Source organism: Ochotona princeps, chromosome 10, assembly GCF_030435755.1.
Source record: "Ochotona princeps isolate mOchPri1 chromosome 10, mOchPri1.hap1, whole genome shotgun sequence".
NCBI lineage: Eukaryota > Metazoa > Chordata > Mammalia > Lagomorpha > Ochotonidae > Ochotona > Ochotona princeps.
The window spans coordinates 59,136,686-59,163,444 of NC_080841.1; the positions used below are offsets into that span (position 1 = coordinate 59,136,686).

Below are 26,759 nucleotides of genomic sequence, written 5' to 3' on the forward strand. Positions count from 1 at the left end.
CATAGGCACCTCCTTGCTTATTTCAGCAGCACGACCTGCTCATTTAAACGTGGCAACTTTAGATCCACTGACCATGCCTCAAAGAACTAAACCCTGAATAAAGAAAATGGAAAAAGCAAACTATGAAATAGCCAAAAGTTTTTATTTCATACTTCCCCCCACCCCTCATCCCTCTCCAAAAAGCACTAATGGGTATATTCTGTCCATGTGAAAATACTGTATAAAGTATTCAGAATGACCTCCAATTCATAAAACAAAAGCACATATTTCAACACAGATGTTTTGTTGTTGGGCTTTTTTTTTCTGGAAGGGATAGAAAAACTTTGGCAATGAGATCCTGCACTCTTAAAAGATCTACTCCATTTCCACTATTAACAGATTTAACACTGATGGCAGAAAGTTGTATTTCTTTAATCACAGAGTATGTTTTAAAGTATGACTAATTCATATACCAATATCAAGCTGTTTGACATAAAAAAAATCACATTTTCTGATAATTTACTTGTCTTAGCTTCAGAACCCATATTCTAGCATTCAAGATACCTATAATGGTCCATATTGGGGTTATTTCAAAATCAAGTTAAACTCTGTATTTATTCCAAAGTTGCTAAAATATGCTAATAAAGTTAAACTCGATGTTTTTTACATTAAAAATAAAATATTTGGTTTACTTTCAGACATCTATAACATATAATAAATAGTGGACAGCATAGTAATATAATAAAGTTTTGTTATACCCTGAAATTTGATCAGTTTTAAAAAAATTCATAATATACTTCATTTCAGCCATAAAGCACAACATCAACGAACAGCTTTGTAGAAATAAAACAATATCAACACAAAATGACACAGTAGGTTTTATCTTTTTTTTTTCTTTTTTACTTTCATGGAAACCTACATGTCCTTCTCATAAAAGTTAAATCAACAAATTTTACAGAAACAAAGTAGATAACAAACAAAACAATTTCAAATTCTAAACCCTAGATTTCCTTGCCGTGTTTTCCTTCCCACTGCTGGGGCCCTGGGGCCGCCCGCCCTGCCTGCTGTGCGTGCACAGGGCAGCGCAAGCTCGGCCGGGAGCCAACCCCTCGGGCGGCGGGCTCTCCCCTCGGCCTCCTTCCCTCTGGACAGCAGTCAGCACAGATGGGGCTGAAACCACTGTGTATCTCAGAGAAAGCCAGAATTCAACACGATAAAAATTTAAAAAATAACTACTTCATAAATATTTATTATTTACATTAGGGGAAACCTTTTAGTATGAAGGCTTTTTTTTATACAAGTTGATGAAATATACAAGCAGTGAGAAGAGACTCCAGCAGTTTAAAGAAGGGCAAAATTAGAATGCAACGAAGATATAAAACACATCAGAGTAAACAAAAATAATTTGCACAAACGCAAACAGGACATGATAGAAACCTTTTTCTTAAAAAATATAAGGTATTTCACAAAAGCGTGAACATTTTACATGTTAGTACTAAAAACAGGGGTGTGGGTGGGGGAAGCTTCATATATTCTCATCACAAAAATATTTACTGGCACTCCAATTGGAGTTTTCTGTTATGTTATGATTTTCTTACTATAGAGGGAAAGGGGTTGAAAACTGTATACAGACTGATGATATCATCCTTAAATTACAGTCAAGGCAATTTGCACATTATCGTCTCATCGAATACCTTAAGGAAAAGGCCCTGGAGAGAATAAAGGAAATCAAAAGGGAAGATGGGAAGATGTATGGTCTTTTTATTAATAATACTTGTCACTGGTAATAGAAAAATGGAGGTGGGCAGCCCTCAGGCCACACATTGGAGTTTCTGTTCCATCACGCCGGTGCGGAGCCACAGGCCAGTGTAATTCAGAAGGGATGGTGTGTCATCCTCAGCCTGCTCAAGGTCACGGTCCACTGGAATCCTGGGGTGAAGGTGGCGCCAGGGCAGCCGCCTGGCTTGACGCTCTCAGTCCAGCCCCGGGAGCAGGCATCAGTGTGCCCGGTGCTTCCTCTTCTTGTGCTTCTTATCCTTCTTCTTGTTGGCACACTTGGGGCAGAACCACTGCATCTCTTCTGGGGGGGCAGCCATTATTCCAACGCAGGGCCTAGAGGGTCCAAACAAATCCAGGTGAACATGTTTTATACATATGCACACGAATTAAATTAAAACAGCTCTAATTTCTGTAGCACTAGCATGGGGCATCTGGATTATTATAATTATATATAATCCCTCTTATATAGGTACTCCTGGAGAGACTAATGACTTCATTCATGCTTTCAGTTAGAAATAGAATGATTCTTCTGAGTAATGTTTTTTTTTTTTAATATCATATATCATAACTGAACAGGATTCTATCTCTTTATATATGACATTTTAAAGATAAAACCAGATTATCTGCACATATTTTGATACAGAGTCTTCAGTTTTTGAGAACTGTTGAAGAAGTTTAGAAAAACCAGAACAGCTGTGTTTTTAGTGACCGCCTCAAAGTGAAGTACTGCAGCCTCTAAGTACAACAGGACTGCAAGGGAAGAAGAGTGGGGCTCCTGGACGTCCTTTTGTTTACTTAGTGTTAGAAGAAGAATGGGGGCCCGGCATGATAGCATAGTGGTTAAAGTCCTCGCCTTGCACACGCCCGGGATCCCATTTGTGCACCGGTTCTAATCCTGGAGGCCCTGCTTCCCATCCAGTTCCCTGCTCACGGCCTGGGAAAGCAGTTAAGCAAGGCCCAAAGATTTAGGACCCTGCACCCATGTGGGAGACATGGAAGAAGCTCCTGGCTCCTATCTTTGGATTGGCTCAGCTCCAGCCGTTGTGGCCACTTGGGTAGTGAACCATCGGACGGAAGATCTTCCTCTCTGTCTCTCCTCCTCTCTGTATATCTGACTTTCCAATAAAAATAAATAAATCTTAAAAAAAAAAAGAATGAGATCAGATATGGGAACATTTGGGGACTGCGCTGAGCAACAACACAACAACAACAAGAGAGATTCTTGGTTTTTGCAATTAATTACATTTTACAGGTCTGAGATCTGACTCCCTAAACTGGACAGTAGCAGGCCTGGTACAAAATCACGAACCCACGCTGTCAAGCCCTCCTCCCAGGAGTGCCCTGTGCTGACCCTCTGGCCAGTGGCACCCTGTGGCTGGGGCGGGGGTGGGTGTTACTCTAGGGTACTCACCAGTGGTACCAGTCATCACAGTCATCACAACCGATCATGGCACTCCCGTCATCAGGTTTGTTACACCCAGGACAGATCCAAATCTGATTGCCCCACTCGTCTTGGATCTGATGGTTTTAAAAGCAGAGGCAGCAAGAGCAGAGATAGAATGGGGGAAAGATCCAAAAACAGGTCAGGTAAGAATCACCTCTTTATACAGTAAACTTAATAAACAGACCAATTTAACAAAAAACGTTCTAGAACAAGGAAAAGAAAACAGTGCTAAGTATTGCTCAATAGTGACATTGCTAATGAATATTCTAAACTTTCTTTTAAGTCATCAAAAAACAAGGCGATTTGTAACCAATCATCTCTGAGCATGGAATGACCTATAACCCCTTTCATATAAAAAATCCTATAACCACAGATTTACCTTTATGGCAGTGACATGAATTTTGTTTGAGCTACACAAAACTATATGTAGTTTCCTCAGTCACATTCATAGGCATGGGATTAATATATACAGGCAAATGTACATGCATCGCCTTATTACTTATTAGCCAAACCCTTCTCTTGAACTAGCTGATAACATCAAGGATATAAAAGAGTTGTTACTAAGTAACTTTCCATTCCCTTTATGACATTTTTGGTAAAGTACAATCAACTACGGCACAGAAGAAATAAGAGACTCAGGAGGCCAAAGAGCTCAACCTTTAAACATTATTTTGCTACAAATATTATATGCTCTGGAGTCTTGAGTTCTGAACACGAGGAGTCCCTGCCTGTACCGCGTTCTCGAATTTCACAGCAACAGAACCAAGTTGGAAGAAATTAATTCTATTTGGGCCCTGAAAAGAAAACGAGCTGATTTTCAAAATCTTTACACTAAGACAGCTCATCATTTCAGTGTGTTCTACCAGGTGTAGGCTCTCCCCAGACTTTCAATGGGAACACTGACAAGCTGTGCAGAACAGCAGGGGCTTCCTCTGAGTGTGAAATGTGTATTGGAGGTGCAGGGGTTTCATTCTACTGATGAGCTTACTTTTAAAGCCTACAATTTCTGGAAAAAAACTCTATAAAGACTGACTATGTTGATAGGAAAACTTTCCACAGAGATATGTAAGGCAACTACATCTCCGACTTTGCCTTCTCTACTTTTAGCAGAAAATGTAATAGGGGCAGAAAATCAACAATTACTATGGACTAGCTGCCTTGTGGCTCACACTGTCCAGCATCTTATGCCCTGGAGCTAGCACGCATGGCCAGACCTGTTGCTGGTTGACCTTTCTTCAAATTAAAAGGCTGTGTGACTCTCTGTGGTACATAAGAATTTTGTCATAGCATCCATGGTAACATTATTAACATTTTAACAGTTTACTGAGTTCTCTCAAACATCATAAATTATTTAACCACAGTCAAAGAAACTTTGAACAAGTTTAGAATAGTAAAACTAAAGCTAAAGAGTTTAAATGAGATTCCTACCATCACATCATCAGGTTCAGAGAAAACCAGCTTTTCTGCTCTGTGACCGATTCATTTTGTTCAATTTGCACACTTTTTCAGAAATAATAACAAAATTGCTCTTTATAAAACATAGACATTAATGAGATATTAAGAGGCCGGTCTGATGGGCTCAGTGCAGTAGCCTAGCGGCTGAAGTCCTTGCCTTGCATGTGCCGGGATCCCATATTTGTGCTGGTTCTAGTTCCAGTGGCCCTGCTTCCCATCCAGCTCCCTGCCTGTGGCCTGAGAAAGCAGTTGAGGATGGCCCAAAGATTTGGGACCCTGCTCCTGCTTTGGAAACTTGGAAGAAGTTCCTGGCTCTTGGCTTCGGATTAGCTCAGCTCTGGCCATTGTGGCCACTTGGGGAGTGAATAAACAGATAGAAGATCTTCCTCTCTGTTTCTCTTCCTCTCTGTAAATCTGACTTTTGAATAAAAAATCAGTAAATAAATCTTTTTTTTTTAAAGAGGACTGCCTGAAATATTTAATACTTAAATATAACAATTTTAGAACAGGTAGCAAAATTCAACAAGTTTTGAACAATTTACCAAAATACAAATATAAAACTAATGAGATCTAAAGAAGTTGAATTTATATCTTAAAAAAAGCAATGAATAAACACATAAATATTGCAAGCAAAATTTCAGTTCCAGACTTACAGAACTTTGTGACCTTTTAAAAAAGAAACTAAATTTCCCAGATTCTTTCACACTGGAAATACACTGGGAATGCGTTTGAATTTCTTCTTTGAATTCAGCATTCTGTGTCATTAATCTGACATAGTTAGACCAGGACATACTTCACACATTGTCTTCTGTCCAGAGAAAACTCTCCTTAGGAGTTAGAAGGCTTTTCACCCAAACTGTCTCTTCCAACTGGACCCATTTCTAGGGAGTTATGTCAAAAAAGCCCATGGGATGACCAGGATTTTTAGAGCTACGTTTTTCAAAGGAGACTACTGAGTCTAACACAAAATTCCTGGTTATTTATGAAGAAACACAGGTTGAGTAAAACATAAAATCCCTCACGATCAACTTGTCCCAGGATGAGGGTGCCTCAGCGAAGCACGGAGAACAATGCATCGGTTCACTGACCGTTTGCTGTATGGCTGACTATTTTTGTCTTGCTGCCAATTTAATATTTTCCTGTTAGTTTCTCAGGTCTTTACATCCTCTCTGAATACACAGAAGTTTTTAATACTTCTTTTAGCATAACAATATCTCAAATATTCAATATTCAAATACCTCATCATACCTAAGGATTTGCTGAAATTTCTTTTCATAATTTTTTACAGAAAGGCAATAGTGGGTGGTTTACAACAACAAGGTCCTGCCCTGCCAGCTTGCAGTTATTTACAAAGGGCAGTGCCATCATCAGGCTAACACACCACAGCCTGGGAGGCAAGCAGCTTGGTGCTTGAACCATTTTTGTGTGTGTTGCTTACACTGCACTGTCCAAAGAACACAGGGACATAAATACTTCATGAGCAGACTGAATTCAGAGTTTGAATGAAACCTGAAACAAGTAAGCACAGGGAAAAATACCTAAAACCAGTCCTGAGACAGCGTGGACTCTCTCAACATGGGTAGCTTTACAATCTGAAGGCATGCTTCATGCATTCTTAGGAAGCTCTAGGTCTGAAAGTTCATTTCCATCTAGGATGCAAGCCATGGTATACATTCTGGATATCACCCAACGAAATATTATAATCAGTGCTACTATTCAGAATCACCCCTCAACTCATAAGACCTGTGCATATAACTTAAATTACTGTCTTATGTGAATAATTTCGTTGTTTGATCAAGAAAAATCCAAGGTGAGAACTCAAGAGATCTATTCATTTCTAGATTTATATACTGAAATTGTTATATAAAATGCACACACATATTCATATTCCAAAGCAAGGGTGAAGAAACAAAGAAAAGCAATACTCTGACGTTAATGGAGACCGGATAAATGAACACACTAATGTAATATTCTCAGCCCAAAGCCTGAAAATGCAACCGTTTCAGAAGCATTGCTTTTGAAGCTCAATAATGATTCATATGAGAATTCCTTTTAAAACATTTTATAATAAAAATACAGGTTTTCCCAAGCACTGGGCCAACAAAGCATACATACCACATAGGTGCTGACAGTCTCTGTCACCACGCTGCGTACGGGAGCCTTGGAGCTGCCTGCTCCGGAGATGGTGGGGGCTGGAGAGGGCAGCAGGGCTGGGCACGCAGCGGCCTGGGCAAGGAGTGGTAACGGCATGGGGGTGGGGTTCACGTGCAACGGGCCAGGGGCTGGGGCTGGTGGTGGGGTTTTAGGTCTATTCAGAGAGGGGCTTGGCTTAGCCTCGGGGGTTGGAACAACTTTGCTGATGACACTGTGAACAAAAGAGAGAAATGTAAGTCAAAATGGGATAATCAGGTGAAACCACATATTTGAAGACATAGCAACCAAAATGAGAGTTCAAGGCCCTTTACCAACTAACTTTTTAATTACAGTTTTTGTTTCCCAAAACTGCCCCAATGACTACATACTTAGCTCTCTTTTCAGAAACCAATATGCATGTCTGGTTCATTGAAATGTAACTGCCTGAATGTTCATGCAAAATACAGGATCATTAGGTATATCCATATATTCTCATAGATAAACTGTGTTAATTGAGGATAGCATACCAGGCAGTGAAGACACATTGCAGTATGAATCCCTACTCCTGAATAGAAGATGGACTCCCAATGAGACTGTTAAATACATCTTGACAATAGGAGGCTGGACTTTCTACCATTGTCTCTTCCTTACAATGTTATGATACACTTAAATAGCAGAATGATGGGCTTGTGACTGTAGTTGAAGGACTATGCTCTTGTAATAATACGGGGGAAAAGAGGCAGTGAGGAGGGGAGTTGCAAGGGGAAATCCCTGTGCATAAGAAACTGCATCATGAGAAAAAAAAGGAACCTGGCGGTTCCTTCCTGCGGCCACTCAGTCGCCTCTGCGGCCTTCAGATCCACCATGTGGCTTCTGTGGCAGAGGAACTGTGTGTCACTTTTCAAACGCAGCTTTGAGAACCAGCACGCAAGTTAACTTTTCTCTCTCTCCCTGCTTGCTCCAAGTCCTCTAATGACCCAGATTGAAGGCACTATTTTTATTCCTCAAACTCCAGGGTGAAAAATTTGGTGTGGAGCAGAGCTAGGGAGGACCTGGCACATGCGGGAGAAATAAACACCTGTTTATCTAATAAACACTGTTGGAGGCTGTGGGGATTCCCGCATTGTAAATGACCACACTTGAAGCCAGCCTAAACTGCTGGACCCTGTGGCTTAAAACAGAGGTTAACATCTAGCCACTAATCGCAATGACTTAATACCGTCAATGACACTGAAAACAAACATGTGGAAGTTTTTCAGTGCTGGCTTTGGCTTGACTTCTGGCATTAAACATGTTAAACTCCTTCAAAGGGCTGCAGGGACATGGGGGTGACAGCAGGCAGGTGTCAGCGGTGTACACGAGCAGCGTTAGCTCCTTTCCTGGTGGTGCTACCGTGTGATAACTCAGCTATGTGATGGTGATTCTCTTTATGACTCCTACGATTCCTGTGATGTGGAAACGGTACTAGACTTGGCCTCACAATGACTGAGTCCAAATCCGGGAGCTGCCATGGCTGGTTTTGAGACTCTGGGTAAGTCACCAGAAAGTCTACTACAATCAAGTGCTGTGACATTTCACTTGTCAAGTGCATGTATGCCAGTGGTCCCACAGAATGTCACCTAGTGATGGCATAGCAGCTGTCTCAGATGATGGCAAAATCATTCAACAACGTGTTTCTCTGAATGTAGCCTTACAGGTAAGAGGCTAGACAACAGACTAAGTACTTGGCAAACATTATCAGTTTATCTAGTTCTCTCAAGAACTTCAAGGAGGTTATAGATGAGAAAATTAAAGATCAGAAAAATAGAGGAATTTGGGAGAATGAGTAGCAGGTTTTTTTTTTTTTTTTTTTTAAAGATTTTATTATTATTGGAAAGCCGGATATACGAGAGGAGGAGAGACAGAGAGGAAGATCTTCCATCCGATGTTTCACTGCCCAGGTGAGCCGCAACAGGCCGGCACGCGCCAATCCGACGCCGGGACCAGGAACCTCTTCTGGGTCTCCCACGCCGGTGCAGGGTCCCAAAGCTTTGGGCCGTCCTCTCCTGCTTTCCCAGGCCACAAGCAGGGAGCTGGATGGGAAGTGGAGCTGCCGGGATTAGAACCGGCGCCCATATGGGATCCCGGGGCTTTCAAGGTGAGGACTTTAGCCACTAGGCCACGCCGCCGGGCCCGAGTAGCAGGTTTTTAAAAAAGATTTGTTTTTATTGGAAAGGCAGATATACAGAGAGGAGGAGAGACAGGAAGATCTTCCTCCCACTGATTCACTCCCCAAGCGGCAGCAATGGCCAGAGCTAAGCCGACATGAAGTCAGAAGCCAGGAGCCTCTTCTGGGTCTCCCATGTGGCTGCAGGCTCCTAAGGCTTTGGGCTGTCTCCGACTGCTTTCCCAGGCCATAAGCAGAGATCTGGATGGGAAGCGGGGCCACTGGGATTAGAACTGGTGCCCAAATGGGATCCCAGTGCATGCAAGGTGAGGTCTTTAACTGCTGGGCTACCACGCCAGGCCCAGAGTAGCCACTTTTAAATTGAAGTCTAATTCAATGTACTTTCTTTTTTAAAAAAAAGCTTACTACAATTATAGACCATTGCAAGTATAGAGAAAACAACATAACACACATTAGATAACAGAGATAAACGATCTTAGCCTTCGCCATGACGGCTCCAGAAAAACCTGTCTCCTTCCCCTCCTATAGAAGCAAGCATTGCGTTAAAACTAGCAGGCAAAACCTGTCGGGGGTGGGAGTTTGGGGGGAAATCCCAAATAAAGCAAAATTAAAAACAAAAACAAAACCTAGCAGGTAAGTTTTGCTTTTTTGGTTATTTGCTGATAACCATAAGCAATAAGTATTTTGTTATTAATGTGTGCTTTTAACTTGTTTTGAACTTGCACAGGGTCTCAAGGCTTTGGGCTATCCTCTGCCGCTTTCCCAGGTGACAGGCAGGGAGCTGGATGGGAAGCGGAGCAGCCGGGACATGAACTGGCACTTACATGGGATGCCGGTGCTCTGCAGGTGGTGGATTAGTCAACTGAGCCATCATGCTGGCCCCTAAGTGCGCCCTTTTGCCCACCTTACTGAAGGTGGGGTGTGTGCCTGGCTCATGGTTTTGGCTCTTGAGGTTATTAAACCTTAAAAAACCACAAGCCCTTTATCAGCAATTACAGTTCTACAAATGTATCTGAGGATGTAGGACACAGACAACTAGGCACAAACATGGGGTGAAGAATATTATCTAAAGCACTGTTTAAAGCTGCAAGATAACAGAAAACAAGAATGACTTTAGTTTGAAATACATCAAAATAGGGAACTGATGAAATGATGAGCAAAATATATTATTCAAAGTGGTGTTGCACACAGATTTTATATATACACACACACACACACACACACACACACACATACACACACACACCACTACTGGTATGCTTAGAAAACAATTTTGGATTGTTTATATAGTAAGATCCAGTTTTGTTTTTTAAAGAAAAAGACAAGCAAACAAGAACATGGGCTGGGTGTTGTGCTTCAGTGGCTTAAGCTGTTTGGGATGCTTGCACTGCATATGGAAGCGCTGGTTTGAGTCCCTGCTAATTCTCATTTCTGATGTAGCTTCCTGAAAGGGCGCACAGAAGGCAGTAGATGACATCACGAGGGCTTTGGCTCCTGCCGCCCACGCGGGAGACCTGAATAAAGTTCCTGGTTCCTGGCTTCAGTCTGCCCAATTCTGGCTATTGTGCAATTTACAGAGTGACCCAGTGGACAGAAGATCTTTGCTTCTCCCTCTAACTCTGCTTTCCAAATAAACAAATAAATTTGTTTTTAAAGATTTATTTTGCTTACTTGAAAGGCAGAGTTACAGAGAAAAAAGAGAGAGGAGAGAGAGAGAAAGAAAGGTCTTTCTCCTGCTGGTTTACCGCCAAGTGGCTACAACGGCAGTAGCCAGGCTGAAGTCAGGTGCCTGGAATGTCTTCCAGGTTTCCCATGCAGGTGCAGGGTTCCAAGGGCTTATATCATCCTCCATTACCTTCTCAGGCATATTAGCTGAGAGCTGGATCAGAAGTGGAGCAGATGGGACTTGAAAAGGTTGTGATATGGGATCCTAGGACTTCAGGTGGCAGCTTAACCCAATTAAGCCATGTGGCCTGAATAAATTTTTTTAAACAGTCTTATTTTATTTTTAAAGTGGTTATTTGGGGAGGGAACCAGTGGATGGAAGATCTTTCTGTCTCTCTCTGTAAAATCTGATCTGCCTTTCCAATAAAAATAAATAAATCTTTTATTGAACAAACAAACAGAGTTACAGAGAGGAGAGACAGAGAAGACTTCCATTTGCTGGGTTACTCCCCAGATGGTCTCAACGGTCAGAGCTGAGTCAACCCAAAACCAGGAGCCAGGAGCTTCTTCCAGGTCTCCTACACTGGTGCAGGGTCCTAAGGCTTTGGGCTGTCCTCAACTGCTTCTTCTTTCCCAGGTCACAAGCAGAGAGCTGGACTGGAAATGCAGCAGCCGGGACACAAATCAGTGTGCACATAAGATGCAGGCGCTGGCCCTAATAAATCTTTTCCTAAAAAAGGGTACATATCTAAAACACTTCAAGGAACTCCAAATAATGGTTTAATTGAATTGCATTCTGAAGAACTAGCTCAACCTTTCTGCTTGTTATACCTCAGCAATTTATTGGAAAAATAATGGCCTGACTAGAATATTTTAAAAAATACTTGTTTTTATTTCTTTAAACGCAGAAAGCAGGGGGTGGGGGGAGGGAGAGAGGGCTAGGCCAGGCTGAAGTCAGGAGCCAGGAACTGCACCTGGTTCTCCTACAAGGGTGGCAGGAGGAGCTCAGGCACCCGAGCCAGTAACTGCTGCCTCCTAGGATGCATTACTGACACTCTGCCATAGGATGCCAATATCCTAAGCACTAGCTTAACTCACTACATCACAATGCCTGCTGCATTGGCTAATGCCCATAAGGCAAATGCTGGCAACACATCTGTGGAATAAAAGCCATGAGGTTAATCAAAGAGCTGCATGATTTAGTGTTTCCAATTTAGTGAGTGTATCGCTGTTAAATATTACTAAAAAAGAGGCCAAGAGATGGAGAAGGAAGACCACCTCATGCAACTATGCTACACATTATTAAGATAAAAAGATTTGAACAGAACCAAAGTTGGCTCACAGTCTTGGATCTTTTAGTTTCCTTTTTAAAATTTTATTTTCATTTTATTTAAAAGGCAGAGAGACAGAGGGACAAAGAAAGATTTTCCATACATCAAGTCCCTCCCCAAATGCCTAAAACATCTGGGCTGAGATCAGACAGCAGCTGGGAGTGTGGAACTCCACTCAGGTCTTTCCTGAGGCTGTAAGAGCCCAAGTGCTCGAGCCATCATCTGCTGTCCTATAAGTTGTGCACAGGTATGAGGCTGGCATCTGAATCCTAGTACTCTGGTCTGGGTGTCTCATGTAGTGTCCCAACAGATAGATAAATCTGCTTGGTTTTTTCTTTTTAAACATCATGGGACTGGTGCCATGGCATAGTGAAGAAGGCTGCTGCCAACGGTGCCAGCATCCCATGTGGGTATTGGTTCATGTCCTGGCTGTTCCACTTGCAATCCAGATTCCTGCCTGGGGAAACAGTGGAAGATGGCCCAAATACTTGAGTCCCTGCACCTGGGTAAGACCCAGAAGAAGCTCCTGGCTCCTGGTTTCAGACCAGACCGGTTCTGGTTGTTGTGGCCATTTGGGCAGTGAACTAGTGGATGTAAAATCTCTCTCTAGGTAACACTGCCTTTCAAATCAATCAATCACTCAATCTTTCAAAAAGAAATATCACACCCATTGCTGTTTTGTATCCTGATTATGTGCATATCTGTCTTTATATCCACAATAAGCAGCACGTTTTTTGCAGAGTTACAAAGGGAGAAGGAGAAACAAAGATCCTTCATTCACTGGCTTACTCCTGATATAGCTGCAAAGGCCAGGAGCCAGGAACTTCCCCTGGGTTTCCCATGCGGTTGTAGGTGCCCGAGAACTTGGGCCATCTTTTGAAGTGGAACAGCTAGGATTTCAACTGTGACCATGTGGGTGCCACAGGTAGAGGCTTAAGTTACTATGCAACAATGCTGGCTCCTAAGATTTGTATTTTACTTAGCTTTGAGTCACTAGGCAGTATTAGAAGTCTTGAAATGGGCAAACACTTCACAAAGGAACAAACCCAAATGGCAAATAAACATATGAAAAAATGCTCAAGTTCCCTGGCAATAAGGGAAATCCAAATTAAAACATCAATGAGGTACCACCTAACACCAGTAAGACTGGCCCACATGAATAAAAGCACCAACAACACTTGTTGGCGAGGTTGCGGGGAAAAGGGAACCCTACTCCACTGCTGGTGGGGCTGCAGGCTGGTACAGCCTCTATGGAAATCAGTATGGAGAATATTCAAACAACTCAAATTCAACATACCGTATGATCCAGCAATAGCACTCCTAGGAATATATCCAGAACACTTGTTTTATGAGAAACCAACATGCACTCCTATGCTCATAGCAGCACAATCAGTAATTGCAAAAACATGGAAGCAACCAAAATGCCCACCAACAGAGGATTGGATAAGAAAGCTATGGTTCATCTACTCCATGGAATACTACTCAGCTATTAAAAAAAACAAAATGCAGTTCTTTGTGGCCAAATGGGCCAAACTGGAAACCATAATGCTAAGGGAAATGAGCCAATCCCAAAAGGTTAAATACCACATGTTTGCCTTAATTTAAGATGATATGATGTTATATATAACATGTTATGTTTTGAATGTTATATGTTGTGTATAAACTAAGATTGAAGTATAGGTGAGGTGGTCACAGAAGGTGACTGGGAACTCGCATTTACTTTTAACATGTTGGTTACTCATTACTATGTCAATTAATTCCATAATGATGTAAATTTTTGCTGATGGTATGTTGGAGCTTTCAATTGACTGGGATGATGCTCTGCTGGCTCTGTCTTCAGACCAGAGAGGGTATACCTAAGAAGCCGTTGAACTTGACTGGACAATAAGATGCTGGACTCTATGTTTGGTATACGCTTGCAATGGGGGAATCCCAACTGAACTTGAGCTGTGGTTATGCAACAAGGTGGAGGAATCCACCATGGTGGGAGGGTTTGGGGAGGGGTGGGGAGAACCCAAGTATCTATGTAATTGTGTCACATAATACAATGTAATTACTGAAGTTAAATAATAAATATATATATAAAAAAAAAAGATATCATCAGTTTTCAGGGTCACCCCAGAGCCCCCCCTAAAAACAAAACAAAATAAACAACAACAACAAAAAATTAGAATAGACAGAGAACAACAAGGAAGCTTAGAACCAGACAGGAAATGGTCAGCGGGGACTCACATACACCTTACTAGGTAGGACACGAAAATAAGTTACTCCTCACTGGGGTATTGACGATTTCTCTGCACACCCCTCCTAAAACTGTTCTGTGCCTCAGCTGCTGACATATGTCTTGTTAAAGTTATAAGCCAGTTCGGACTATCCTAAAATCTGCCAAGTTCAGTGAAAATTACGCTAAAAAAATCATCAGCTTTAATAAATATATTGTCTATTACCAAGAAATTTTTCTGTAATTATTTCACTTTGAAATGCTAGAAAATATTTGGCACAGCAGTTAAGACACTGCTTGGGCTATTCACATCCTGTGCTGGAGTGCTCAGGTTTGAGTCTTGGCTCTGCTCCCTATTCTAGCTTCTTGCTAGTGTGCAACCCTGATGCCACCCATGCAGGAGATATGGCCTGAGTTCCAGGCTCCTGGCTACAGCCTGGCTCAGCCTCAGCTGCTGTGGGCATTTGGGGAGGGAACCAGTGGATGGAAGAGCTCTGTGTGTCTTTCTCTCAGCCTTCCTCAGAAAATGAAAATGATTTTGAAACAATACACTTAACATGTTTTAAAATATAGGTCAATTTCCCTTTTTCTTCTGAAGTTCCTTCCAGCCTACCCTCCTGCTCAACTACTACTCTTTTTTATAATTACATTTCATTTTATGACACCGTTTCATAGGCCTCCCTGTACCCTCCCCCCATGGTGGATTACTCCACCTTATTGCAGTATTACAGTTCAAATCCAGTCATGCTTCTTTCATTGCAAGAATGTACCATGCATAGAGTCCAGCATCTTATTGTTCAGATAAATTCAACAGTTTCTTGGGGAGACCATCTCTGGTCTAAAAGTAGAGCTGGCAGAATATCATCCCGACCAATTAAAAGCCATAACATAACATCAACAACAGTTTACAACATTATGGAGTTAATTGACATGGTTTTGAGTGACTGATATTCAACTACTACTCTTAAGGAGTCCCAAGACACCTGGGATTTTTGCTTGTGAGAGTGCATTCTAATTCTCCTTGTGCTGCCTAATCATGTCCAGACTAAGATGCATTTACGACACCAACACAAGGCAGAATTACATCATGATGGTTTTATCCTGCAACCAGGAAATTCTTCTTTTTTTAGTTTATTTGAAAAGCAGAGTTACAGAGAGAAAAGGAGAGACAGAGATCTTTCATTCTCTGGTTCACTACCCAAATGGCCAAAATGGCTGGGCTAGGCCAAACCAGGAGCCAGGAGCTTCTTTTGGGTCTTCCACATGAGTGCAGTGACCCAAGCACTTGGGTCATCTGTTGCTTTCTCAGGTGTATGAGCAGGGAGCTAGATAGGAACTGGAGCAGCCAGGTCTCCGGCTGGCACCCACAGAGGATTCTGGTGTCATATCTGGATACTTAACCTGCTATGCCATTGCACCAGCCCCTTTGGGATTGGTTTTAACATGCTCAACGCATAATTAATTGCCTTATCCAACTCTTCTAATCCCTTTTAATTTTCTTTTACTTTTTCTTCTATTTCTTCCTTACCTTTTTAAAGGCCTGATAATAGTGCCTATGATAATGCTTTTGAATTATCACTGTTGATAATGAAGATAAAGGTATTGGACCGTTTTATGTGCTTGTATCTGAAATCCAGAAATTTCTGCCTACATTTTTTGAAGATATATAATCCAGGATCATAGAGAAGGAGAGATATCTTCCTTCTGCTGGCTTACTTCCTAACTAGTTGCAACGGTTAGAGCTGAGCTGGTGGGAAGCCAGAAGCCAGGAACCAACTCTGGGTCTCCCACTTGGGTGCAGGGGCCCAAGAACCTGAGCCATTCTCTGCTGTCTTTTAGGCCATGAGCAGGGGACTGGATCAGAAGTGGAACATTGAAGACTTGAACTGGTGCCCATATGAGATGCTGGTGCCAAAGGCTGAAGCTTCACCTACTGTGCCACGGCTCCAGTCCCACCTATGTATATTTCTAGAACGCCTAATACTTTCAGCTTATTTATTTACTCCTTTTAAGTTACAATATATATCTCAACCATTTGTTTTTAAGGAAACAGTTATGTATTATACAGGCACTAAAGTAACCTACTTTTCCCAATTCTTTTGAAGTTCAAAAGAATATATTACAGTTCAAGCTATTTTTATCTTAGTTTCTTCTAAGTGATTTGTAGCTGAATATACAGTTTTAAAAGCAATAGTTTTATTACTTTGTAGAACTTTAATTCTAAAGGAAAATACATGGATATAACATCAAATTACCAATTCTTAGGAGATAAACTATCAACAGTTAACCTAATTATTTTTTTTTGCACAAATAATTTTGGGTTTTTGCTGGCCTTCTTTATTGTCCATCTGTATTGTTCCTTACCTGTAGCCTGTGTTTTGCTACTCTGTTTTTCTCCCTGAAGTATCACTTTATTCCTCCTATTTAATTGCATGCTAAGTTCTCTTGCAGAGCTTTCTGTTGAATAAGCAGCGTCTCACAGAGAAACCAACACCGCCCACAGCTGTTCTCCTCAATGGCTCCATGCTGCTAACATTACATCTTTTGGAGGGTTTGATCACAGTGCACTAACTGCTATAAACACTGGCGTTATTCATCAAAACGTGCAGAAGGAGGGATTTTCAGTAGGATTTCTTTACCTGTTTCCCCACCACAAAACAGTGAAACAAACAGAATAGGTCACGAGCTGCGTGGCCTGTAATGCAAACTTACAGGCTGACAAGTCAATAAGAGCCAATCCCTGCCTGCCCAGCCCCACAGGAGCCTCCAAGGTTAGGGGCGAACACAATTTGGATATGTCTGCACCGGGACTTTCATGATCTTCATTACTCAGCTATTGTGTGCAAACACTATGAAACCAGTAATCTTAATTATCAAAGTCTGAATAACTGGCCACTAAACTGCACACAAAGTTTAAAAGTTCCCAAGTTCCCTCACAATGGCTTACTTATTTATCCCAAAAGGTGAACAGCCATTTGTAAATGGTAACAATATTATGCCACGAGCAAAAACAAAACAAAACAAACAAAACCCCAAAAACTGCTCTAACTACTTCTAAGAATTTTACATAAAATTTTTTTAAAGATTTATTTATTTGATTACAGTCAGATATACAGAGAGGAGAGACAGAGAGGAAGATCTTCCGTCCGATGATTCACTCCCCAACTGAGCCGCAACGGCCGGTGCGCACCGATCCGAAGCCAGAAACCTGGAACCTCTTCCGGGTCTTCCACGCGGGTGCAGGGTCCCAAAGCATTGGGCCGTCCTCGACTGCTTTCCCAGGCCACAAGCAGGGAGCTGGATGGGAAGTGGAGCTGCCGGGATTAGAACCGGCGCCCATATGGGATCCCGGGGCTTTCAAGGTGAGGACTTTAGCCGCTAGGCCACGCCGCCGGTCCCTACATAAATTTTTAACAAGGAAGCTCTTCAATGTTTGAGAGAAAACCACTTTGATAAAAACTGTATTTCTTACACCAAATTCATTTTTCTTTTTCAGTTTAAAAATTTTTAAGAAGCCCAGCACTATCACCGACCTTTAGAAACAAAATCTTGTGTTGCATTTTAAACTAAACTCCCTGACAGAATCAAGATGGCGGAATAGGGGGATGTACAGTAGCTGTGAAATGGAGACTGACATCCAGATGTGAGGATACGATGTAGTATGCATTTCTATTTCTAGACAAAGATGGACTCCCAATGAAACTGTTCACTATATCTTGACAATAGGATGCTGGACTCTGCCATTGTCCATGCCCACAATGATGGACATAGGACTGTGTATGAAGAACTATATGTTAGTAATGATATAGAGGAACAAGGTGGGGGGGAGGGAATTGGAGAGGGGATAACGGAAATGCCAGGAGCTTATGGAACTGTATCATAAAAATAATAATAATAATAAAATGTAAAAAAACTAAACTAAACTCTCTTCAGAACAAATACAGGGAAAAAAAACTCTTAATGAGATTTCACACTGCCATGACAAAATTCATAATTGGATCAATGGTGTGTGGGTGTGCCCTTCATATTTTTGTCTTTTAACTTATTAAAGTCTCCCAAATCCTAAACCTAAGTATGGTATTTGCACACTCCCTGCAGCCTGAAAAGGATTACACGAGAGTCCAACCTTAGGTCATGGAAGTCAACGTGGTTTGTGCTGTCCTTTGGATGGCTCTTCATCCTTGGCAAGCCAGCAGCCATTCTGGGAGGCGGCTGAAACTGCCTTACCCCACGGGTCAGTCTGAAGTGGACTGCAATATGATATAGGATGCAGAAGCCCCAAGTGCTGGTTTAATCTGCTATGCCACAATATTCTGCCCATAATGCAAATTATTTTATTACCTGATATGCTACAACACTTCCCCATAGAATCTACTTTAAGAACAAATATTGAAAAAACTACTAAATTTTATTTGATAGTCTTTGTTAGTGGCTGAAATAGTGGTACTGTTCTTTTCAGACTCTTTTTATATACTTCCTATAGAATATAGCAAGTAGGAAATTACAATGCTGTAAAAGTGAGGATTTGCAATGTAAAAGATGGAGAAATAAGCCCCCCAAAAGTAATAGGAAGCTCATAATATTTTGTGTCTTCTTTATAAACATACCTAATATCTAGTCCTGTAAGTTGTAAGGACCTAGAAGTAATGACATCCTCCACCCTCTTAGCAATGGGTACCTCTAGTGCCAGATGGGGATTTTTCAAAACCATTCTCACTAAAAGGAACCAATGCTCCTTAGAGAAATGGCAATTTCCTGGTCTGTGGAAATAATGCAAGATTAACTTGAAAAACTGGGTATCAGAGAGTAAAAAAAACTACCTAACATGAATAGAACTGTGTTGAAACTGTGTAGCAAACGTGAAGGAGTTTCCATTAGTGAGGATGGGACCCTGTGAATATGAAAAAAGGATTGAGGAGAGAGGGAGAGAAGAAAAATGAAGAGACACAGGTGGGTGTGAAAGGGGAAAGACTCTTTCAAAGCCCGACAATGGGATAAAATCCATCAATGCCTTTCGCTGAAGCCTGGCAAGCACAAGAACAAAATGAAGCATGAATCCTGCCTTCCTGTGTGAACTGCCTCAGAGCAAACACAGTGTTCTAGCTAGAGGAGAGAAGCACACCTCTACTGAAGGACTTCAGCTAATAAATGAAGAAGGAACGACTGAATTAAAAAACAAAAAAGAATCCGGCAACACACAAGGCCTACTGAAATGAATGATTCAGTATCAGTGCGTCAGCCAGACATCACATACTTACTGATGTGATACAACAACACGTATAAAGCTGAAAATAGTAGCTTTTCACAAAAAAAAAAAAGGTTGCTAATGGTGGTAAGGGATAAACTTTCCTCAAGTCTATGGAGTTAAATGCCTGTTATATGGACAGAACAGTAATTTAAATGACACAGTAAAGAAGCGAACAGTGGGACTGGTGCCAGAGTAGAGTAAGCCTTCGCCTGTGGCACTAGTATCCCATAGTGCGTGGGATCAAGACATGGCTACTCCACTGCGGATCCAGCTCCCTGATTAAAGCAGTGGAGGTTGTGCAAATCCTTGGGCCCCATCACCCGCGTGGGAAATCTGCAAGAAGTTCCTGGCCCCTAGCTTCAGATTGGCTAAACTTTGGTCGTTGTGGCCATTTGGGCAACAAACCAGAATATAGATCTCTTTCTGTGTCTCTCCTATTTTGTGAAAATCTGCCTTTCAAATTAAAATAAATCTCCGTTTAAACAAGCAAATGCAGGTGAGACTGTCTTCTGGACAAATGGCTTGATTTGTCAACAACAAACGAGTCAATAGCATTGTAGAAATGAGAGAGGCTATGGTGTGGACTAGAAATGAGAGATGGCTGTCCACTGAAAACATTAAGTCTAGCTTGGACACTGATCGAGATAAACAACCGACAAAAGAGATTCCTGAGGCAAACAGGGATATCTGAATAAACACTAGGTACTAGAGAACAGCAAGGAGAATCCTGTTTATGATAATAGCATTGTGAGTATACATGAAAATTAAACCTGAATACTTAAGTATAAGGGAGTGAAACATTAGGCCTGGGTTCACCAGGACATGCCTCAGGGGGAAAAAAAGGACAAAAGAAGTAGACCAAGCCAGGGTAGGCAATTAGTGTGCTGGTTGGGATTCCAGTATCCCAATCTGGAATGTCCAGACTCAAGTTGTGAATCTGTTTCCAGCTCCAGCTTCCTATGAAGGTCACCCTGGGAGGCAGCAGATGATGACTGCCCGACACCTGCAGGGGACCTGGCTTGAGCTCCAGACTGCGGGCTTTGACCTGGCCTAGCGCTGGCTGGTGTATGAATTTGGGAAGTGAATTAAAATGCAAGATCCCTCTCTCCGTCTCTATGCCTTTCGAATAAAATGAAATAAAGATAAATAAAAACCAACAACATATACTTCTTTTTTTTTTTTTTTTTTTTTAAAAGAAGGAAACAGAAAATGACCAAGCAAGCCTGACAAATTTTCCTGTGTTAAATCTATCCAGGTCATGGGAACATGAAAGTAAACCATTTTATCCTTTGTCTAAAAACATTAATTTAAATATGTTAAAGGTCAAAAAAGTTGTAATATGCATTCAACGTAGAATGATTTAGGATCATAAAAATAACAGGATGTATACACGTACACATATACTATGTCAACAGAACACAATGTAAATGTTTTATGGCAAAGTGTTATTAATCTCATTAGCTATTTGCCTGATACCTCTTTGCTTTTATTTTACCTCTTCATGTTTTTCCATTTCCAAATATTATTCATCCTTTATGGTTTTATTCAAATTCTACTTTCCTCATAAACCTTTCTCTCTTTTTTTTAAGATTTATTTTATTTTTATTGGAAAGTCAGATATACAGAGAGGAAGAGAGACAGAGAGGAGGATCAGCTGTGTGATGACTCATTCCTCAAGTGACCACAATGGCTGGAGCTGAGCAGATCCTAAGCCAGGAGCCAGGAACTTCCTCCAGGTCTCCCACGTGGGTGCAGGTCCCAAGGCTTTGGGCTGTTCTCAACTGCTTTCCCAGGCCACAAGCAAGGAGCTGGATGGGAAGCGGGGCTGCCAGGATTAGAACTGGTGCCCATACGGAATCCCGACATGTTCAAGGTGAGGAATGTAGCCAATAGGCCACCGCTCTAGGCCCCTCATAAACCTTTTTTTTTTTTTTAAAGATTTATTTATTTGATTACAAAGTCAGATAAACAGAGAGGAGAGACAGAGAGGAAGATCTTCCATCCGATGATTCACTCCCCAACTGAGCCGCAACGGCCAGTGCAGCGCCAATCCGAAGCCGGGAACCTGGAACCTCTTCCGGGTCTCCCACGCGGGTTCAGGGTCCCAAAGCATTGGGCCGTCCTTGACTGCTTTCTCAGGCCACAAGCAGGGAGCTGGATGGGAAGTGGAGCTGCCGGGATTAGAACCTGCGCCCATATGAGGATCCCGGGGCATTCAAAGCAAGGACCTCAGCCGCTAGGCCACGCTGCCAGGCCCCCCTCATAAACCTTTTAAAAACTTTTTTAGCTGGAAGTAGTCACTTGAATTTCTATATTACTTTAGATCTAGCTTTGGCCTTGTTTCAGAAGGTTAAGAGAATCAAGACGCTACTAGGGATACCTGCATCTCGTATCAGCGTGGCTGAGTTTGAGTCCGGGTTCCAGTCCTGTTCTAACATTTAGTACACACACACACACACACACACACCCACCCAACTCCAGTCCTGATTCTAACATTGAGTATATATACACACACATACATCTGGCTGCAGTCCTGATTCTAGCATTTCTAACATTGAGTGTACATACACACACACACAACCCCAACAGGCTTACTGTCTCGCAGCTTCGGCTCATTCTAGCCCCAACAGTTGCAGACATTTGGGAGAGTGAACCAGTGAATGGTAATTCTTGGTCTGAATCTCTTTCAGATAACATAAAAATAAATTAAGAAAGAGTCTCTATATGATTTTGTAATTTCAGAAAGGCTGTACCTTTAAAGAAAATTTACATTTTATATACTTTTTCTGAGGGTCAGTTATAGAGAGAGCAAGGAAGAGAGATCACCCATTTTCTGGTTCACTCCCCAAATGGCTGCAGTGACTGGGGCGGGGCTGGGCCAGGCTAAGCCAGGAGCTTCATCCACGTGTCCCACATGGGTACAGGGGGCCCAAGTATGTGGGCCATCATTCATTGTGTTCCCAGGAACATTAACAGGGAGCTAGATCAAAAGTAGAGAAGCCAGAATATGAACTGGTACCTGTATAAGTTGTGGGTGTCTCAGGTAGCACCTCATTACACTAATGTTCGTTCCCAGGCTACTCTTTCTTCATAGACAACAAGATGGCAGTTGTATTAAGAAAAAGCTAAGCCAAATAAAACTGAACACTCAATATGAATGAAACTTTAGTTTCAACAGTCCTGAGCTTAGACTCTATGTGGGATGAGAAATTGATTTGTAAAAGATGCTTTTAGGTGAAAATATGTTAAAGTTGCAAGTTAACCATAAAAGATATACCTACACTATTTTTCTTTTTTTTAAAGATCAATAACATTGCAAGTTATTTGAAAACATTAAAAGCAATAAGATGATAGTCAGTGAACTTGAAAAATGAACAAGATTGTGATTAAGATTTGTATCTCACTAGTGGTATAAAATTCAGTTATTACTGAAGTCATGCTTGGAAAAATTCAACCTCACCACTTCAAAATATATTAAAATTTGAAAACAGCCACTGATCTTCACTATGCCAAACATGAATTCTCATTTTCCTTTGTAAATAGCATGGGAGGAGATGGTATAAATGTATTTAAAGCATCAGACATACAAACACACACACACACACACACACACACAAACACACACTCATCTGGCTGAGGTAGTAACTAACTGAACATCATGGTACTCCAAAAAGCTCACAGACAAGTGCAACTGAAAGGTAAGTTCACTTTGGTGCAAGAATTTTTAAAAATCCATGCAGCTTATTCATAAAATGCATTTTTTCCACGAACTTTTTCATTTAAAAAATCAATTTATTTTCGTATTATTTGTGAGAGAGAGATACATTACTCGCAGAGGAAGAAGATGTTCTATCTACTATCTTTTTAAAAAATAGTAATAACATTTTACAGGACAAGTACTAACTTATAAAAATGAATTTATACAGAGGAATGTTAGAAAAAAAGAAGCAGAGTTAATTCAAAAATTACCCTGTCCACATACTTTTAAAATAGTCTAGCTGGAATGCAATGTGAATCTCCCTATATTTATTATCAGCTAAAAACCAAAATTATGGGAATGATTAAAAAAAAATGTAGTAAGACATTATGCCATACTTGCTTCACTTTGAATCACAAGAGAGAAAGATAAAACATGGCATGATTCATTCTTCCCATATGTCTTAAATCAGAATGAATGAGCCTAATAAACTAATGATTCTCAATGCCCTCTTTTTAAAAATTTTTGTTGATATTTGCATAGTTGATCAGGGTGGGAAGGATCTAGGGTTAGGGAGAAGTGGGAGTGATCACTGTTTCCAAGCTTTCTATTTCTTCTTCCCATTTCTGGGGGAGGGCTTTGTTTTTTACAGAGCGCACGCGGGCAATTTTAGATGACTCAGACATTACAGCTATGTGAAAAGATAGGGTAACATCTTATACTAGGTAGAACTGTGGTCCCACAGTTCTTCTAGAATAAAAACCACAACCGTGTTTTGGGGCTGGCGTTGTGACATAGCAGGTAAAGCTGCTGCCTTCAATGCTAACATCCCATTTTAGATACACAAACCATTATGGGGGACAGTATGGAGATTTCTCAGGCATATGAAAACAGATTTACAATATGACCCAGTCATCCCATTTCTGGGAATACATCCAAAGACAATAAAATCTGCATATGAGTGAGTTAACTGTGCCCCCATGTTTATAGCAGTACAATTTATAACAGTTGAGATGCAGACCAACCCTGGCTATCAAGTAACAACTGGATAAAGAAAATATGGTACATGTACACTATGGAAGTGAATGAATATACCACTGCTAAAAGCTTGGAGAAAAAAATCAGGGGTGGGGAAGATAGGGAAGAAAGGAGCGCAGGAGCCCCTATGCTTCCATATCTGTATTGTTAAAATACGGAGTGTGTGCAACACCTTCTGGTGTACTGGAGGACCAGGGTAGATGTGGGACGCACTAGGCTAGGTCTCAACCCCTACTGAGCCATGTAGGAGCTGTATGGACGATCCGTGGCTGGGCTGAAACATCCAACAGCAAGAACCAGCTTGGGTTGAAGGCAGTCAGGAAAAGCCACTGTTCATGCTACCACAGGAGGTGAACTGAGTAGGGCTGGCTCATGGACCCACTGGTATGCGCAAAATCTGACATTGGGAGGGTTCAGATGGAGAAGCCTGGGCAACTCCTCAGGCAGGACACAGACCCTATTGGTAAGCGCAAGAAGCATGATAGGAAACAGCCCAGAACAGGTCATGGAAAGAGTCCCACTGGCATACATTTGGCATGGGTCGGGGGCAGACCAGGCTGAATCAGTTCACGTCATCCACTGGCTAATCCAGACGCCGGAACAGCGTAGGTCGAGGCAGGTTCGGTTGCAACAAAAGCAGTACACAACACGGAATGCCAAGGTGAGGTTGCCTGTTCCAGATGTGACTGCAGCACCTAACAGCACACGTGACAACCAGGAAGGGAGGGGGCAGAGCCGGCAGGGGATTAAGGGGTGGTTCCCTTGCTGGACAGCTACTCCCACTGGAGAGCGTGAGCTGGGATGGGGGCAGACCAGACTAGGCAGGGCTACAACACCTGTGGGCCTCATGTGGACTGGATCAGGGAAAAGCCAGGCTGGCCTGATTGATTCTACTGGGTGTAATCTACAATTAGAGTGGGTGAGGGTTATTGAGGCTTAGCCACATCAGAAGCTGGCACCGGGGTCTAATTCGGTCAAGTCAAACCACAGAACTACCTGGAGAATGCATAATCCGGGAGTGGGACAGCCTGGGAGGGAAACAGAGGGCTCCTCCCTCTTGGGTTACCACCCCCATGGAAGGGAATGAAAACTAGGACAGGGACTGGGGTAGCTAGACAGAGGCAGCCAACAACATCCGTGAGGGCTGGATAGTTGAGCTGGTTAGATGGAACTAAGCTTTAAAACCCACTGACATGTACAACTGCCCAATGGGATGTGGGACAGACTGGACTGGTCTGCTGCACATACTGGCAAACCAGGGCAGGGGGCAGGCCTGGTGGGGGTTATTGTGGGTCGCTCTGACTAGGCTTCAGCCCACACTGATCCGTGTGAGAACCGAGCATGTGCTGGGTATAACCAGGCTGGACTGCAGCACCCATTGGTTCCAATGGAAGACGGGGCTGAAAACGGAACCAACCCAGCAGTTGCAGCCACCAGCTGATTGGGGCAATGGACTGTGCCGGGCCCTGTACTTGCTAGTACATACAGGAATCTGGTCTGGGAACACCTCAGACAAAGTTTCTTTGGGGATCCCTCCAATCGAACTGCTGGACTCAGAACCCTAACCATGAAAAGACAGAGGACAGAACAAGTCAACCACCTCAGCTATATGTTGGCAGCGAAAAACTGGGCAAGTAGAGACTCAAAGATGGACTATGTCAATCAGTGGATTCTTCAACGACTTCATTGTGCTTGGAGTTGTGAGATTGGCTGCAATTCATAACTGCAGAACAATCAAAACCACTTGAGAAAGATCCTCGGAGCATGCCCCACATCTGGGACCTGGGGTGGGTGGGAGACTGGGTGGGGCTTCTCTCTTAAAATCCCCTTTTACATCAGATATATGAAGGAAACAATATGGGACTGTCTTACCCATAAAAAAAAAATACAGAAAGTTCTCCTATATTTTGCCCTGCTCAAACGGCCACAATGCCCAGGCCAGAAAGGAGTCTAGAACTTCATAGAGCTTCCCAAGTGGGTGGCATCTGAGTGACTGTTGCCTCTAAGACTCAAGAGGAGGCTTAGCTCACTGTGCCACAACACCCACCCCTGTTTGCCCGTTTTTGGGGGTCTACTGTTTTCTTTTTCCTGCCTTTAGCACTTTTCCCCTCTCATTCAATCTTGGGTGGGGTTTTTGTCTTACCCCTAGTTCTCAGTGGTAAAAGTAAACCAGGCCAACGAGAGCATAAATCTACAGCCAAAGTGACTGTTTCTAATTCAACTCATGAGCTTAGCTAGATCATTAAGCCATGCTTGGGACTTTTGGGACTATTTCCTCTGGGTTAAAATACTCACAGACTATATGCTTGAATTTCTAGTGGACCATCTCTGTGATAACTTGGGGGCAAAGCTAAGCTTAACACTGCACACTGTTAGGAAAAACTGTGCAATGACTAAACAAGGGCAAACAAATGGGATACAAAAATTTTTCTTTCAAAAATCTGATTGTTGTATTCAACAAAAATAAGCATTTAAAGTGATATTTGCAGGCAGTGATAATAGCTTACTTCTAAAAATACATGGTAGTGATGAAATGACCAAGGAAAAATGTGTCCTTGACAACTTGATATAGCAGAAACAATGTCACTCAACATATAGGCTT

The 26,759-nt window shown here is 42.1% G+C and overlaps 1 protein-coding gene across 1 annotated transcript in view; it reads right to left on the bottom strand.

Annotated features, from left to right (window-relative positions):
- Positions 1–1,195: 1,195 nt before the first annotated feature.
- The window catches only part of TAF3 (TATA-box binding protein associated factor 3), a 191,726-nt gene continuing 166,162 nt past the window's right edge, over positions 1,196–26,759 (bottom strand). The window contains exons 5-7 of the mRNA XM_004588508.3: positions 6,773–7,022; positions 3,170–3,276; positions 1,196–2,091 (exon numbers count right to left, since the gene is read on the bottom strand). Of these exons, the coding sequence (XP_004588565.2) occupies positions 1,977–2,091; positions 3,170–3,276; positions 6,773–7,022 (472 nt within the window). The 3' untranslated portion in view covers positions 1,196–1,976. The remainder of the gene's footprint in view (positions 2,092–3,169; positions 3,277–6,772; positions 7,023–26,759) is intronic.